The following is a 14,209-nucleotide window of genomic DNA, read 5'->3' as shown; positions in this document are numbered from 1 at the left end:
CTCTTTCATATTACTGCTTTTCCACCACTGAGATGTCCAGAGACACTCATGCAGAGACTTGTGGGAACTTTGTGCATGCTGGAAAACCATAGTAGGCACCAGAGTCAATTAAGACTACATGTCCATGGGGAGAGTTTGTTATATATGAGGTTTACTAACAGCATCATTTGCAGAAATACCTACAGCTACATAAGTGGAAATTCACTTCAACAGATTTAAGTAATGTACAGGACATTTACCCTGAGGAACTGATAAACATCTGGGCCTAATCCAGACATTACAGGTGTGTAATGCAATCCTTTGTGAAAGATATTGTCAGATGAGACACAGGGGTCTTGAGGGTCATCTTCTAGATTGAGCCCATTGAAGATGTAGCCTTGAAAGTCTTGCAGGGTATGCAGGCTGTATATCTGTGAGAGGGATGTAAACACAAAACCTCTGTGTCTGGAAAGATCCATTCTGATTATACCATCATGTGCAGCAAATTGCTAGAGCTCTTGGTTTGTTTGAAACAATGCTCTGTTTCCTGATTGAAAACTGGCTGAATGGCTGAACCCAGAGGGTCGTAATCAGTGTCACAAACTCTAATTGGACGCCAGTAACTAGTGGTGTACACCTGGGGTCAATACTGAGTCCAATCCTGTTCAATATCTTTATTAATGATCTTGATGATGGGGTGGTGTATGCTTTTTGAGTCTGCTGATGACACAAAACTGGGAGGACTGGCTGATACACCAGAGAGTCATGCTGCCATGGGCCAGTCATTGGTTAAACCAAATCCCACATGAAAGAGGGCTTCAAGCTGCTAAGAAGAAAAAGCTGTGCATTGCCTATTATGAACAGTTTATGACCTGCAAATGCTAAAAACAGTGGAAGTTTCACACAGTCCAACAGACTCAAGTGGAGAGATACTGCAAGGGAGGAAGCAGTGCCATAGTGAGACTCTCATGAGACCCCACCTGGAGCCCTCAACATGAGAGGGACATGGGCCTATTGAAACAAGTCCAGAGAAGGGCCAAAAAGATCATCAGAGAGCTGGAGCACCTCTCCTGTGAAGACAGGCTGAGAGAGTTGGGGTTGTTCTGCTTGGAGAGGAGAAGGGTCTGGGGAGACCTTATAGCTGCCTTCCAGTACCTGAAGGGGGCCTACAGGAAAGCTGGGGAGGGGCTTTCTACTAGAGCGTGCAGCAATAGGATTAGAGGCAATGGTCTTAAACTAAAACAGGGCAGATTTAGATTGGATATCAGGAAGAAGTTTGTTATTATGAGGGTTGTGAACCACATGAATGGATTTCCCAGGCAGATGGTGGAGGCTCCATCCCTGAAGGCATGCAAGGTCAGACTTGACAAGGCTCTGAGTAATCTGATCTAGTAAAAATGGTCCCTGCTCACTGCAGGGTGTGCTGGACTAGATGACCTTTAAAGGTTCTTTCCAACCCCACACATTCTAGGATTCTGATTCTATGAATGTTTGGCATTCTATGTGTTTGAGCAGCTTACCATTTCGGCAGACAGCTCTACCTCTGCTTTCAGTAGCAGCGTGGTCTGACCCACGGCCCTCACAGCACTGAAGGAGTTGGCCGCAGCTTCAATGACTAAACTGACATTGGAAGCTGAGCGCATCTGCCTTTTCAGAGAACTGCAGCTGGACCTGAAATTATCAAACAGATGTTGATATACCTAATCCATGCTGCTTGGGGCTGCTCTGGATGTGTGTGGGAATGGGGGGCAAAGAGGAGAACAGAAGGATTTTCTGTTAAACCACTGGTGGTCTGCTTGGAGAAAGATGTCTGATCTTCACAGCCTCTGTTGACCAGGCCTCTGCTATAATGGTGAATTAAACAATAAGCACATTTAAGATTCCTGTGATAGCTTAAATTAAGCACATCTCAAGTAATTTTAAGTAATGTGTGATGCTTTTGCTACTGCTGTCAAATAAAATATTAATATCGTACAGACTGCGTGTAATAATCACTTCAGTTAGAAAATCATATTTTACTAGGCCCATGGCCCACCACAGCAAATATTGTAAACAGATTCTGTTTGGAATCTATTCAGAGCAAAATCTATTTCACAAATGTGTTAGATAAGAGGGAAAAAATAGGAGGCGAGGACCACATCAGGTAACTGGAAACATTTTGTTTAATGTCACACGTTTTGTATTCACCTAATGTTTCATTTTTTTTAGCCTTTAGGAATGGAGTATTTGAAAAATGTTAATGGTGAAATCTGATTTCAAAATGACAAATGGAAATGTAACAGTGGAAAAAATAATGGAAGGAAAACTTAAACCCTAGGTTGCTATTTTTGTTTTCTTTTCTATATGTATTTAGTTCTGGTAAAACCAAATAGAATTTTTCAGTAAAAGATATAATAAATGAGGTTAAATAGTGAAGTGGGATAAGGCTAAAGAGTGTTTGCTATGCTAAAGAGCAGACAGTGGCCAAATTCAGATAGTCCCCTCTGCTAGACAAGACACTGCATATCCTACCTTATCCTTGGGAAGATGGACACCATTTCTTGATTCATATAAAATGAAGTAGTTGCTGGATTAAATCTGACTTTATAGTGATCTTAATGGTAGCTGCTGTATATATACAGGAAGATTTGCCTTGGTCCTCTGTTTAAACATCTTTTTTTTTTTTTTTTTTTTTTTTTTTTTACATGGAAACATGTATTGGCAACTTAATTTACCAGCTTGGATGTTAACTTTAATTTCCCCTGTAAGGACAATCTTGCCTTTTGCCACACCCTGTGCAAAGAAGAGCAATACATTTATGGGCTGGGAGATGTTGGAAGCAGGAAATGAAAATCAAGCTAAATGTATGTGGACAGGACAATCAAGGCTTTTACATTGAGATAGCTTCAAATGCTTAAACATCAGCCTTAGGTCATGCTATATTCTGCCACTGCTTGGCCGTTTGTCAGTGGTCAGGAAGCAGAAAGAAAAGGAAGGGAAGAGGGATGGAGAGCATACCATAAAGAGCTTCTTGGAGGCAAGAAGCAAGAACCCTGACCTGAGATATTATGGAGGTGGTTTCTTACTTTTAAATAGAGTAACATGGCCAGAACTAGGGGTCACATTTTCCTGAGTGAGTAATTTTGCCAAACCACCTCAATTCTGTTTCTGTCCTTGTGTTGTTGACCATTGTGCTGACTGGTAACCCAAAAGCTGGAAGAGCATTCACTGTCATAATTGCTGTGGAAGGACTCCTGGTTAGCTGCCCGGTCAGGCCCTTTCAATAAACCATGCAATAACCCCACACTCACCACACAGTAGAAGTTCACAGTGTTGCTGGTTTTGTATCCTTCTGTGTTCAAGATGTAGTGCGCAGTGATCATAGTTTTCTGCCCACAGCTCAGATCTCTCCACAAAGGCTCAATCCTCACAAAACTGCTCATCCAGGAGTAGAAGTGTTGGATGGAGAGGGATGCATCGAGGTTGGAAGGCTCTATCCAACCTTCAGAGTGACACTGGTCACTGGTTTTATAAATTGCCTGATCAGGAGAAGGAGTGGGGAAGAAAAGAAAAACAAACAGGTCACTAGGGAAATCAGTATCTCATACTGATATCAGGATGATTAGTTCACAAATGCACGTATTTAAAAATAGCATCTATAGCCAAACTGCTAAGGAAAAGCAGCACACAGTCTCACAGCCTTGTAGCATGCAATTGCGTTTCAACAACCCAAGTATTTTCCTCACTTCTTTTATAGTAATTTTTGAGAACTCTAGAAGATGAAATAAGTGATAGAAAGCACATTTTTACCAGCAGAATTAAAAACTCTTTCCCATCAATGTTGGGTACAGTTTGAGAGTGGCCATATCTCTTTCTGTCTCCATCCAGCCTTGTTTCGTACTCACTTTCAGACTGATCTCAGGATCAAACATTGCAGATGTGTCAATGCTAAACTTGGCAACTCCATTACCATCAGTGGTGAAATTGTCTGTGTTCTTGTTATTGACAAATAGCTGAACAACCTCATTTGAAATGGGAGAGTTGTCTTTGTCTACTAGCTTGATCTGTGGAGATGAATGAGACATGTTCAGTGTGTTATTTTTCTGTATGTATATACTAATGTTTTGCACTCCTTTGCTCTCCACACAGCAGAATTGCTTTTTCTTCTCCCTTCAAAGCAATGCTTAAGAACTGAAAAGTCTCTTTTCACTTTCTGGCAACTCTCAGCTATCATACAAGTTTTGGAGTAGGAGCTTCCACAGCATCTGCTTCATCATTCATAATGTCCTTTTGTGGAGAAAGAACTTCTTATGTCTCATCTCTTTCCTGGCCAGTCCTTTCTCTTTACACACTTCAATTTAAAGATGTGCTTCCTTTCCTCCATTTTTCCCTGTCTTAGTCTTGAGAGTCTGCTGTTCATACTTTCATTGAAGGCCTTTTCTCCACATCTTTGTTTTGAACACTTTCTGATTCTTTCCCCACTGTCTCTGATGTTTGTGTGTTAAACAAACAAACAAACAAAATTACAAACACCATTAAGCAAATTCTAGGTTGTTAAAAATGAGCATTCAGTTTGATTTTTTTCCAGAAAAAAGATGGTAGAAGTAATGCATTGAATACAAGATTAAGAGGTTGCCTATTCCTCACTGTCCAGAAAAAACACAGAGGCAAATTATCTCTGAAACAAAAATAACAATAACAAACTAAAAGTATTCAGGTGGATATTGACTTCAATGGGACTGAATACAACAAAATAGAAGCCATGTAACATACGGCCATCAACAGATGTTTCACAGTTCAGGGAAGGGCTGCGAATGGCATGTGATTGCACCAGGACAGGGGTTGGGATCTGCTGCATTTTGAAAAAGTAAGGGTACCAGTGGCTTCCAGACAATATTTCCTCTATTACGACCCTCAAGGGTTTTTATTTTTGCCCAAAAGAGAAGAATGACTAAAGGCATTGCCTCTGAAGTGAGACATCCCAGCTTGCTACAATGTGTCTTTCACAATGTTTAACCTCTAGTGTGTATGTGAATGTGTATGTTTGAGGAATTCACTGTGGTACATCACACCAGAGAACCTGTTGACTCCCATCCTCCAGCAAGTGCTGGTAAGGTGGACAGCAATTTGAAGAACGGAGTGGGAGTGGGGACAGTTATCTTCCAGAGGGAAAAAAATGTTCCAGAGAGACAAAGTATTCTCTCTTTTCATCACTATTGGTAAATGTCCCTTTATCCTTTCTTCACGGAAAAGAGCTGAAGTGACGGAAAAAGAGATTTATCCCTACCCTTTGAACCACTGGCAGAGTTATGTGGGGTTTGTCAGGAAACATACATTCATTAACAAAAATTTGAAACAGAAACTGTTGTTACTTCCTTGATCTTAAATTCCTTGAATTTGTTCTTCCCCTCATCCCCCAGTGTTTGTATGAAACTCTGGCTGGCATGTGATGGTCAGTTCTGAAGGGAAAGGCAGTGATTATATCAAGTTTAAAATGCAAGTTAGGAAAAGGTTAGTTAATGGATTCTTTTGATTCAAAGTATTTCTGGCAGAATCAAACTAAAAAATAAACTAATATTTGATATTTTCTGAATAGTACCAATAGGGCACTCTATGTAAAGCAAGAAGCTTGTGGAGAACACCGCAAGACCCAAACAGTTCCCCAAATGTTCCCATCACTCTTGTCATGTAATTGCCTGTGAGTCATCTTCAATACAACCTCTATGCCCTTGCTTACTTGTCCAAAGTAAGGAATTCCTCTCCTGTAGTGGCGATCCATGTTCTCAAAATGTATAATGCTCATCAGCTGTGTTATGGAAATAGTCTGAGTAGCTGTAAGTTGCAGTCCTGTAAGACATGTCCAGAATCAAGAGAAGATAAACTTGCTCTTCCATATATCTTCATCAGAGTCATCATTTGCCTAGAGATGGTCACTGTGCTTATAAGAAAAGTTCTTCTCCTTCAGGAAGACATCTTTGCACTCTGCAGGCAGAGGCTGAATATCTCCTACTCCCTTTTCTGACCACACCACTGTTGTTGTTTCTGACTGTCTAGAAAGGATTACCTGTTCCTTTCTCTGTGACAATGGTTTTCACATCAAGATTCCTCACGTAACAAATGTGATTTAGCTCAAATATGTTGGAGCTGAAAACCTGGGAGAAACAGCTGTCTCTCTCCAACTGGAAGGAGAAGAAAACAAAATCTGATATCATGTATTACAGCTTTTGAAGGATTTCGGCAATACATAGGACCCTGACTGAATGAAGTCTTTTCCCACTGCTTTTAACATGATTTAACTTTTAACATGCAGGACTGATGAAGACATCACTGTCTACACTTTTCAATTGGGAAACTGAGTCACAAAAAAGGAACATGTCCGTTCTTTGCCAATGTAGGAAACCAAGAAGAGAAATTATGTGCCCTGAGTTCCCAGCTAGTCATCTAAGGAAACAGATGAGTAGAGTGAAGTGAACTATCAAGGAAAAGGAAAGTGTGATGAGAAAAGAGAGAGACGCAAGAACACAGGAGAGAGGACAAACACAAAGAGGAATAATAATGTATCATACATCTTTGGTAAATGATTGACAAACTGGACTTTTCTTGCACCTCCCATATGAATAAAAATCCCTGCACACACTGAGCTGGACTTTCCCTTCAACAGGCTGGCCATAGGTGTACCTAGAGGAAGAGCAAGTAAGTCCATGACCTGGTGCTTGAAAAATTGTCTTAAATTAACACATGCAGGGATAGACCCAGGATGAGCAGTGAGTTGGGAAGCCAGAGAATGGAATAGTCTCACAGGCTTTTTCCTAACTTTTCTGCTGTTATAAAAAATATTACAATTCAGAAGTTGAAATATTGATGAGTTCTATTTCATCGCTAAAGCCCGTGAACCAAAACCACACCTTAAACATAATAAATACTTCTATAAGCATGATATGCAGACATGGCTGCTGACCAAATTATGACTGTGTCTCCACTATTCATCTTAGATTGGAGTTCTAGACTCACTGAAAGCAAAGCAAAACTTCTTATATCTGCAAAGGGTCCAGGATTTCAACCCTGGATTCTAAATTACAAGATTGTCATATTAGAGTAAGCTACGTCCTCCTGAAGAACTAAGCTTGGAGGGGCAGATAAAGGCAGCTGAAACCCTAAGATGCCTGTTAGAATTTTAGAGTGTTCTTCTGCGTGAGTATCTCCCTCTGAACTGGGTTATTGGGACTGGACACATTCTACTTTAGCAGACAACCTCTCAAAATGTTTATTCAGTCTGCAAAACACCATACAATAAAATGAGATGAGGAGTAAATGAAAGCTCCAACCACCAAATCAACTGTGACCAACCTCTTCTGTGACTCTAAGTCCTGTGTCTTTCCCCAGTCCTTGGGAAGTTCTTGTTCTTTAGTATATTTAACCTTTGCACCTAGTACTTACACTCTGCAGACTTTCACTGTGAACTCTGAATCCAGGATCATAAGGCTTTCTGGTGCAGTAACTGTGACTTCAAATTTTGGCAACACTGTGACAAAGAAAAAAACAACAAACCCAATAATGGCACATTACCAAATGGCAAGCCCTCCCAGGTTGAATGAAAAAATGGAAATATATCAACAGTGTTAGTCACAGATAGATTGGGATCTCAGAACTGGGGTGCCAAAATCATCAAGAAGTGGCCTGACCTTGGGAAGCTCCTGTAAGTATTACTACAAAGTTTTGAAAAGTCAGAACTTTCAAGATGATGTCTAGATGCCTTGCAGAGCTTTGACCAAGAAAATTTGTGGACATGGCTTGAAGAAGGTCAGTTTGTCACAGGGAAATTTATAATCAATTTATTAATTATGCAGGTTATTTTCCTGGCTTAATCTGTGCAAAATGGTTAATTTATCTTCTTTGGCCTATTTGTGGTCTTTTTTTGCTCCTCTAAATTTCTTAATGAAAACTAATTGAAGTTGCATTTACCAGGAAGCTGCTTGAAGTTTTACCAATAAAAAGGGTTGATTGTTAAGGACTCATCTCTAATGTTTTCTACTCCGAATAGGAATAAGAGGTGGCAGTTACCATATTCCTCCTCAAGGAATGGGTGATTGGTTTTATCTCCTGACTTCTTTGTATGATAATTTTGTAGTTCCCCAGGATAGGCTCTTCAGTTAGTGGGAATTCAATCTGGATAATGTTAATCTTCGTTGTCACATTTTGCCACTGGAAGATCCTGTTGCCCTGTGGGTCCTGAAGACAAAAAGCATAGGACTTACAGTTTGTTTACCTTGGAAATATTTTGCTCCTAGCACACAAAACCAGAAACAAAGAAGAAAATAGAGCAAGTTGCTTTAACTCATTGGGGAAGTTACTTAATGTGTGTACATTGAGATAAACTATGCTTTAGTACTCTGATTATTAATGTGCCTAGATTCTCATCTGTTGCTCTCAGATTTAGGCATCCTCTGTAAGTCTCAATTATCAGGGGAAGTTGCCAAATACTGTTCTTCCCTGCTGTTAATGTTGCTCCAGTTCTCTGTCAAGAAGGGAGTGAAAGAAGATATGTTTTTCATGCTTCCCCTTCAGCAGAGATTATCTCAGACAAATCTTGGTCTTCAACCACCCCAGCTTTTTTTCAGCTGCTATAGGAAGGAAGCATTTTTCCTGTAATTGCCACTGAGTGTGTTTTATGCTAGCTAGACTAAAAAACCCTCACTCACACAATTTCCTTGAACTGTTTAAAGCACTGACTGCAGAAAAACACATGTAGAACTCCAAATATTTATATTTCGCTGCAAGCAAAATGAAGTCATCTGACTTCACAGTATAACATGAAAATTTGCAAGAATGTTGTCTGGACATGAACTATGATTGCTATTTTAAAATCCACCACAAAATTCCCTGGAAGTGCCAACATTTCTAGTAATCATAACCACAATGTATATTTGTTAATTTTCAGCAGTATTTATGAAAAGCTACACCTGGAAATAAGTTGAACCAACTGGAGGAAGTGGATGGGAGTCTAAGGCAGGCATAAGAACAGTTTGGCTTTAGACTACTGAGATGAATATAGGTATTTCTGTATTACTAAAGCCTTAACAGCATCCTGGAATTTTAAGAAGTTTCTGTTAATTTCTGCCAGTGAATTCAGGTGCAGGATTTGGCTGTGTGTGGACACATGCAAACTGATGTAAATACTTCAGTTTGCCCTAGATTTTATTTTTACATGCATAAAACAGTACAAAGGGAAAAAAACCAAAACACAACAAACACCTCTTACCTGAATTGCAATCAAGGGGTACTGAAAGGAGAAAGTGGGAGAATAGATTAGGTAGCTGAACAAACACAAATTATTTTTCCTTGAGACTGTGAGAAACTATTGGTTATTATTTTAATTAGTTTAATAGCACTTTTACTTCAATAAGATTACATACAGGAAAGACACAAAACTAGAATTTTGAAGCAGTTTCTTATCATACTGGATTTAGTACAATTCTAGAGCAACTTATTAAGTTACGGAGATCCATCTAAACTGTGATTTGGGTTTATTTGATCTTATATCCTAAGTCTACATAGTAGCACGAGTTATTTTGCGTGGTCTTCTGCATTACGACAGAATGAGAGGAAACCAGTAAAGACTCTTCCATCTCTTGGCTTGTGTATTATTAGCATGAGCACAACTTGCTGGCAATGAAAGGAGTGCCTCTGATGAGATAAACAATTGTAACAACAACTTTAATTTTAATTTCCTTATTTCTAAAATGGTCAAAGTACCAGGTGAATGACTTACCAATTTTTGCAAGCAACCCTTGCTGAACAGTAATAACAGAAGACTCAACTTTCTGGTAAGAGCTAAAACAATGTCTGCAGCAACAAAGTGGAGGGGTTTTTGAGTCTCTTTCTCAGCAATAGTAGGAGGTGTCAAGTCAGGAATCCAACCTGTTACGCATTTGCACACTTCCCTGTGACTAATGTAAGGGTGGATTATAGCATGTGCTTAGGAAATTGTTAATTCTTTGGCTTTTAGTTTCTGCAATATCTCAGTTTATCCACAGCAACTGTTGATTTAAAATTTAAAAAGAGGTTGTCTGCCAGAAATTTTAAATACAGTGGAATATTACTGGTCACCCACCATCTCCTGAACAGGTTTAAAATTGATATCCAGGGCAACAACACGAAACATCACTGGAAAGACAAGGATCAGGGTGTTAGCATTAACTGCAGCTTATTTGGCTGAGCATGATGTTTGCATTCATTAGTACTCTCAGTTCCAGTGGATCCTCTAACAGTCCCACTTGCACAGAATGCAGGTAATACAATCTGAATACAATACAAAATACAATCTGAAGGTAAATGAATCTTACATGGACTCTTCAGAGGGGTTTTTTCCCCAGCATCAAGTTATCACACTATTTCATTAAAGTCTGCTTAACCTCAGAGAAAGGGGATGAGCAGAGGAATAAGAACTGCTGTATAGGTCAGGCAGTCTCAAGTGACAGCTGTAACTCTTTCAGTGGCTGTCTGCATCTCAAAACCAAGCAATCTGACAAATAATCAAACCATGTTTTTGGGACACTTTGGTGGCACAAAATTCTGATTGACAAGCTTTCCTTCAAGCTACATTGGCACAGACCGAAGACGTCACTAGTGGGCCGCCGGAAGTCAGGGGCAATTCTCCACATATCTATATATGTAGATAGATCACATCCCTGAATAAAGTCTAGCTGATCCAGTCTAATCTCTCTGTTATTTGGCTGACCTCTGGAAAGCAGATTTCTCATAGTGTTTCCTATAGTGTTCTAGCTGTGTGCTAGAGGCCTTAAAGCTTAGAAGATAATTAAGGAATGGATCTAGATAAATGGTAGATGGTTCTTTCATAGATAAATGGTTCTTTCCATACATGGAACTCTGTTTAATGGTCAGTTGAGAAGTATGGATAGGTGAACAGCATAAGTGTTGGAAAAACAACATGAAAATATAAAGTCTAAAGCTATCAGAACCCAGAAGGTAAATAGCATGATTTTGTCTTTTAAAACTTATAATTCGTATTAAAATAATGGATTTGACTCTTGGTCTTTAGGTTGTCTTTGATGGTGATGAGCATCACAGGCAGAAGACTGTGGGAGCACTGTTTCATGCCAGCCATGGAAGTAGTGATCTAATCACCTCTTTCCATTACCTTGGTCTGTTACTAGTAATGAAACAACACCAGTAAAAACTCTCCTCTTCTTTCAGCTGGGAGGAAGGGATAAAGAAAACAATAGAGACAATGAGATGACAGTCTCCTGCCATCCTGAAGATGACTTTCTGAGTTCCACAGAAAGTAATCATAATAGTTTTAGCAGAAACTCTGAAGAAACTGCCTAGACTGTAGCTCAGTCTGAAAAACACCTGACAGAGAAATTCTATCTCAAGAAATTGCTTCCTAAGAAGCATGATATAAACAGATATTCACCATTCTGTCCTGGTGTGTAGATGGGTTTGTCTGTTTGCATGAAGACAATGCTTTCCATGTTACAGATCATCACTGACTGCCGCTCTTCTAGGCTGACTGTGGTGCCCTTGGCAGAGAAGGAAATGAAAGCCAATGGAGCAGAACCAGCAGGAGGAATCTGTGAGGAAATAGAAAATTACAGGGAGGTTGTTAGTCTGAAAGTAATTAGCTCCCAAACCTGTTGAACAGCTATACCTGTGGCCTAGGATCCTACAGAGAGACACCTGTCTCATTTCCATCACCTTTATCACTTTCCATAACTTTTCTCGGACCTTTCTTATTTCTTTTGTCTATTAAAAAAACCCATCTGTTACTATATATCTCTCCTCTGCTTCTTTCAACAAGTCTTATGTCTCTTGTTCCTTTTCTCCTGTGCTTTCTCCTCTAATATTCTTGCCCCTCCTTACATTTCTTTTCCACTGGGGCATAAAATAAAATTAATTTACCGTGAAGTTGAAGCATTGTAGACCATTGCTTGCTGTCATGGTTTTCTCAAAAATAGTAGTGCTAACAGCACCATATTCTAGGACGACTCTGACAGATATTGTCTCATTGAGGTTAAGGAACTGCAGGCAAACCTGACCTGGAGAGTCAGTTTGGAGGATAGCTGGCACCATTAGGACATACTGCCTGTGAGATCCAAACATCAAAGTGATCACATCATAGAGAAAGGAGAAATAGCCTCAACAGCGTCAAAAAATACAAGGTATTGCTATTATTCAGTGCCCAAGGATTTGTTTAGGTTAAACATAGAACTCTACCAGTGCCCCTCACTCCTGCCCTTCAGCTCTCAAATAGCCCAGTCCTGGGTTCCTCACAGAGGTCAGCTTGTAACCCCAAATCCTGCCCTTTTGCCCATTATCTGAGTTCTGGCCACACCTGCTTTTAGCAAAACACACTGCTGTTACTCCTGGTATTGTCTTTTCTGAACACACATATCTAGTTCTATGGAAGATCTGCAATAGGCAGAAGGTGTCCTCCATATTAAGTGAGAACCCTTCAGTTGTCATCCACATTCCAGTTTAACTTAGCTTTCTGGATAGAAAAGATGAGTCATGACAGTATTTAATATTTAAAGTAAAAGTAGTGGCACTAATTAGTGCTATTTTTAAAGCCTTACAGTGATTACTATTAGTAATAATATGGTAGTTCTTACAGCTCAGGTTCCTTTGCAGCTGTTACATGCAGAAGAATAGCCAAAAGAAACTTCAGCCGCATTTTTCTGACTGTGAGGCAGAAGAAAGATATAAGCTCTATTCCAAAGAAACAATTCATTGCCTGCTAGTTTAGCAGCCCTGCAACGTTCCTCACCAAGTGCTCTAGAGGAAAGGACTTGGCCCTTCAACTCCTCCCTGGCTCCTTCCTTAGATGTTAATGCCTTTATAATTGCAGCAAGGGGTGGAGATCTCAGTCTATCCTACTGCTTGCAAGAACCTCCCCTAACCCTACTGCAACCTAAACCAACCCCCTGTCCTAAGACAGTAACACTCTACTGCACTTCTCTGAAAGTCTGCTCAAAATGTCTTTAGTGGTCTTGTTTTCAAGGCTTTTTACACTGATGGTTGGCACAGCACAGAAAAGCACAGAAAATTACCTAAACCAGAAAAAGCCTTTCAAATCAGATTAACGTTTAAGGGGTTTCCCCATAATTATTAGGATTTTCCATCTAGATTCACAGTTTGGGTGAAGTTGACTAACTCTCTACACTTTGATACCCGATCGTTGTTTAAATAATGTATTTGCCTCTCTTCTTGCTTGATAGATATTTTGAATATTGATGGGATGGAATAATAGAGAAGCCATAGATAAAAAGAGGTCTAAAAAGTCTTAATTAGTTCTACTTTAGCCATTGAGCACTTTTCAGTGGTGTTGAAGTCTGATGCATTTCAGCTTGAAATTAGCCAGTTGATGGGTCTGTATCAATTTGTTGGTGCGCCAGATTTGTAGTTTTTAGATCTGTGTGGAAGCTAATTGGGAAGTTAGTAGGGGAAAAAGTCTGCTTTCAATCAAAGACCTTATTTTGGGATAAAGAAGTGCTCTAGCTATTGCTGAACAGTGCTGAACAGGAGTAAGGGAAACATTCATAGTTACCATGTTTGCCTTCCAAAGCAACTACTACACATACTGAGGCTCTAATTCTCAGTAAGTGGCTGGACATCTGCCTGCAAGTGGGAAGCAGTGAAGAAATTCCTTTTTTTGCTTCTCTTTCACGTGCACCTTTTGCTTTACTTATCTGTCTTTATCTCAACCCATGAGGTTTTTTTTGCTTCCTTTCTATCCCCTCATCCCTGGAAAACGGCAGTGATCAAAAGGTAGGGTAGGTGCCTGGCTGCTGGCTGAGATCAACCCACCATTGCATGTTATCAACATGGTAAAATTTTGTAAACCTGAAGCCAGAGACATGTGGCTTCAAAGGCAGAGTACCTGCATGGGAGCATATTTTCCTCTACTCTCCTGGATAGGTCATGCGACTGTCTCTTCTTGCTTTTTGGTAGTATGTAATGCAGCAAATGCTAGCTACCATAGAGGCTTAGAGTCCTCCAGAGCCTTAGACAGCAGCCTGATGTTTTGCTCTGAAAGTCGATGTGGGAAACTGTTCTTTTGTTCCCCACATAAGACTAAACAAAATGCCTTTTAAGCCAGCGAAGGCCTCTCCTGATTATCCCCAGCTAACCAACTAAAACAGACTTGCTTCTCAAGGACAACTGAACCCAAAACAACAGCTGTGGTCCGGGACAGAAAGGATGGGCGACAAGCCATCCTGTGCCCCTGGCAGTC

At 40.0% G+C, this 14,209-nt stretch overlaps 1 protein-coding gene across 1 annotated transcript in view; it reads right to left on the bottom strand.

Moving 5' to 3' along the window:
• Positions 1-12,706, bottom strand: part of LOC127383600 (ovostatin-like) — a 73,902-nt gene extending 61,196 nt beyond the window's left edge. Inside the window, 17 exon segments of the mRNA XM_051616819.1 lie at positions 240-410; positions 1,500-1,625; positions 1,627-1,771; positions 2,672-2,751; positions 3,270-3,497; positions 3,864-4,022; positions 5,696-5,805; positions 6,023-6,137; positions 6,525-6,636; positions 7,396-7,480; positions 8,020-8,073; positions 8,076-8,187; positions 9,218-9,238; positions 10,070-10,122; positions 11,393-11,549; positions 11,878-12,061; positions 12,588-12,706. Coding sequence (XP_051472779.1) covers positions 240-410; positions 1,500-1,625; positions 1,627-1,771; positions 2,672-2,751; positions 3,270-3,497; positions 3,864-4,022; positions 5,696-5,805; positions 6,023-6,137; positions 6,525-6,636; positions 7,396-7,480; positions 8,020-8,073; positions 8,076-8,187; positions 9,218-9,238; positions 10,070-10,122; positions 11,393-11,549; positions 11,878-12,061; positions 12,588-12,706 — 2,031 coding nt within the window.
• Positions 12,707-14,209: the final 1,503 nt, after the last annotated feature.

Source organism: Apus apus, chromosome 1 (assembly GCF_020740795.1).
Source record: "Apus apus isolate bApuApu2 chromosome 1, bApuApu2.pri.cur, whole genome shotgun sequence".
In the NCBI taxonomy this organism is placed as follows: Eukaryota; Metazoa; Chordata; class Aves; order Apodiformes; family Apodidae; genus Apus; species Apus apus.
This window is presented reverse-complemented; position numbering and strand designations above follow the sequence as displayed.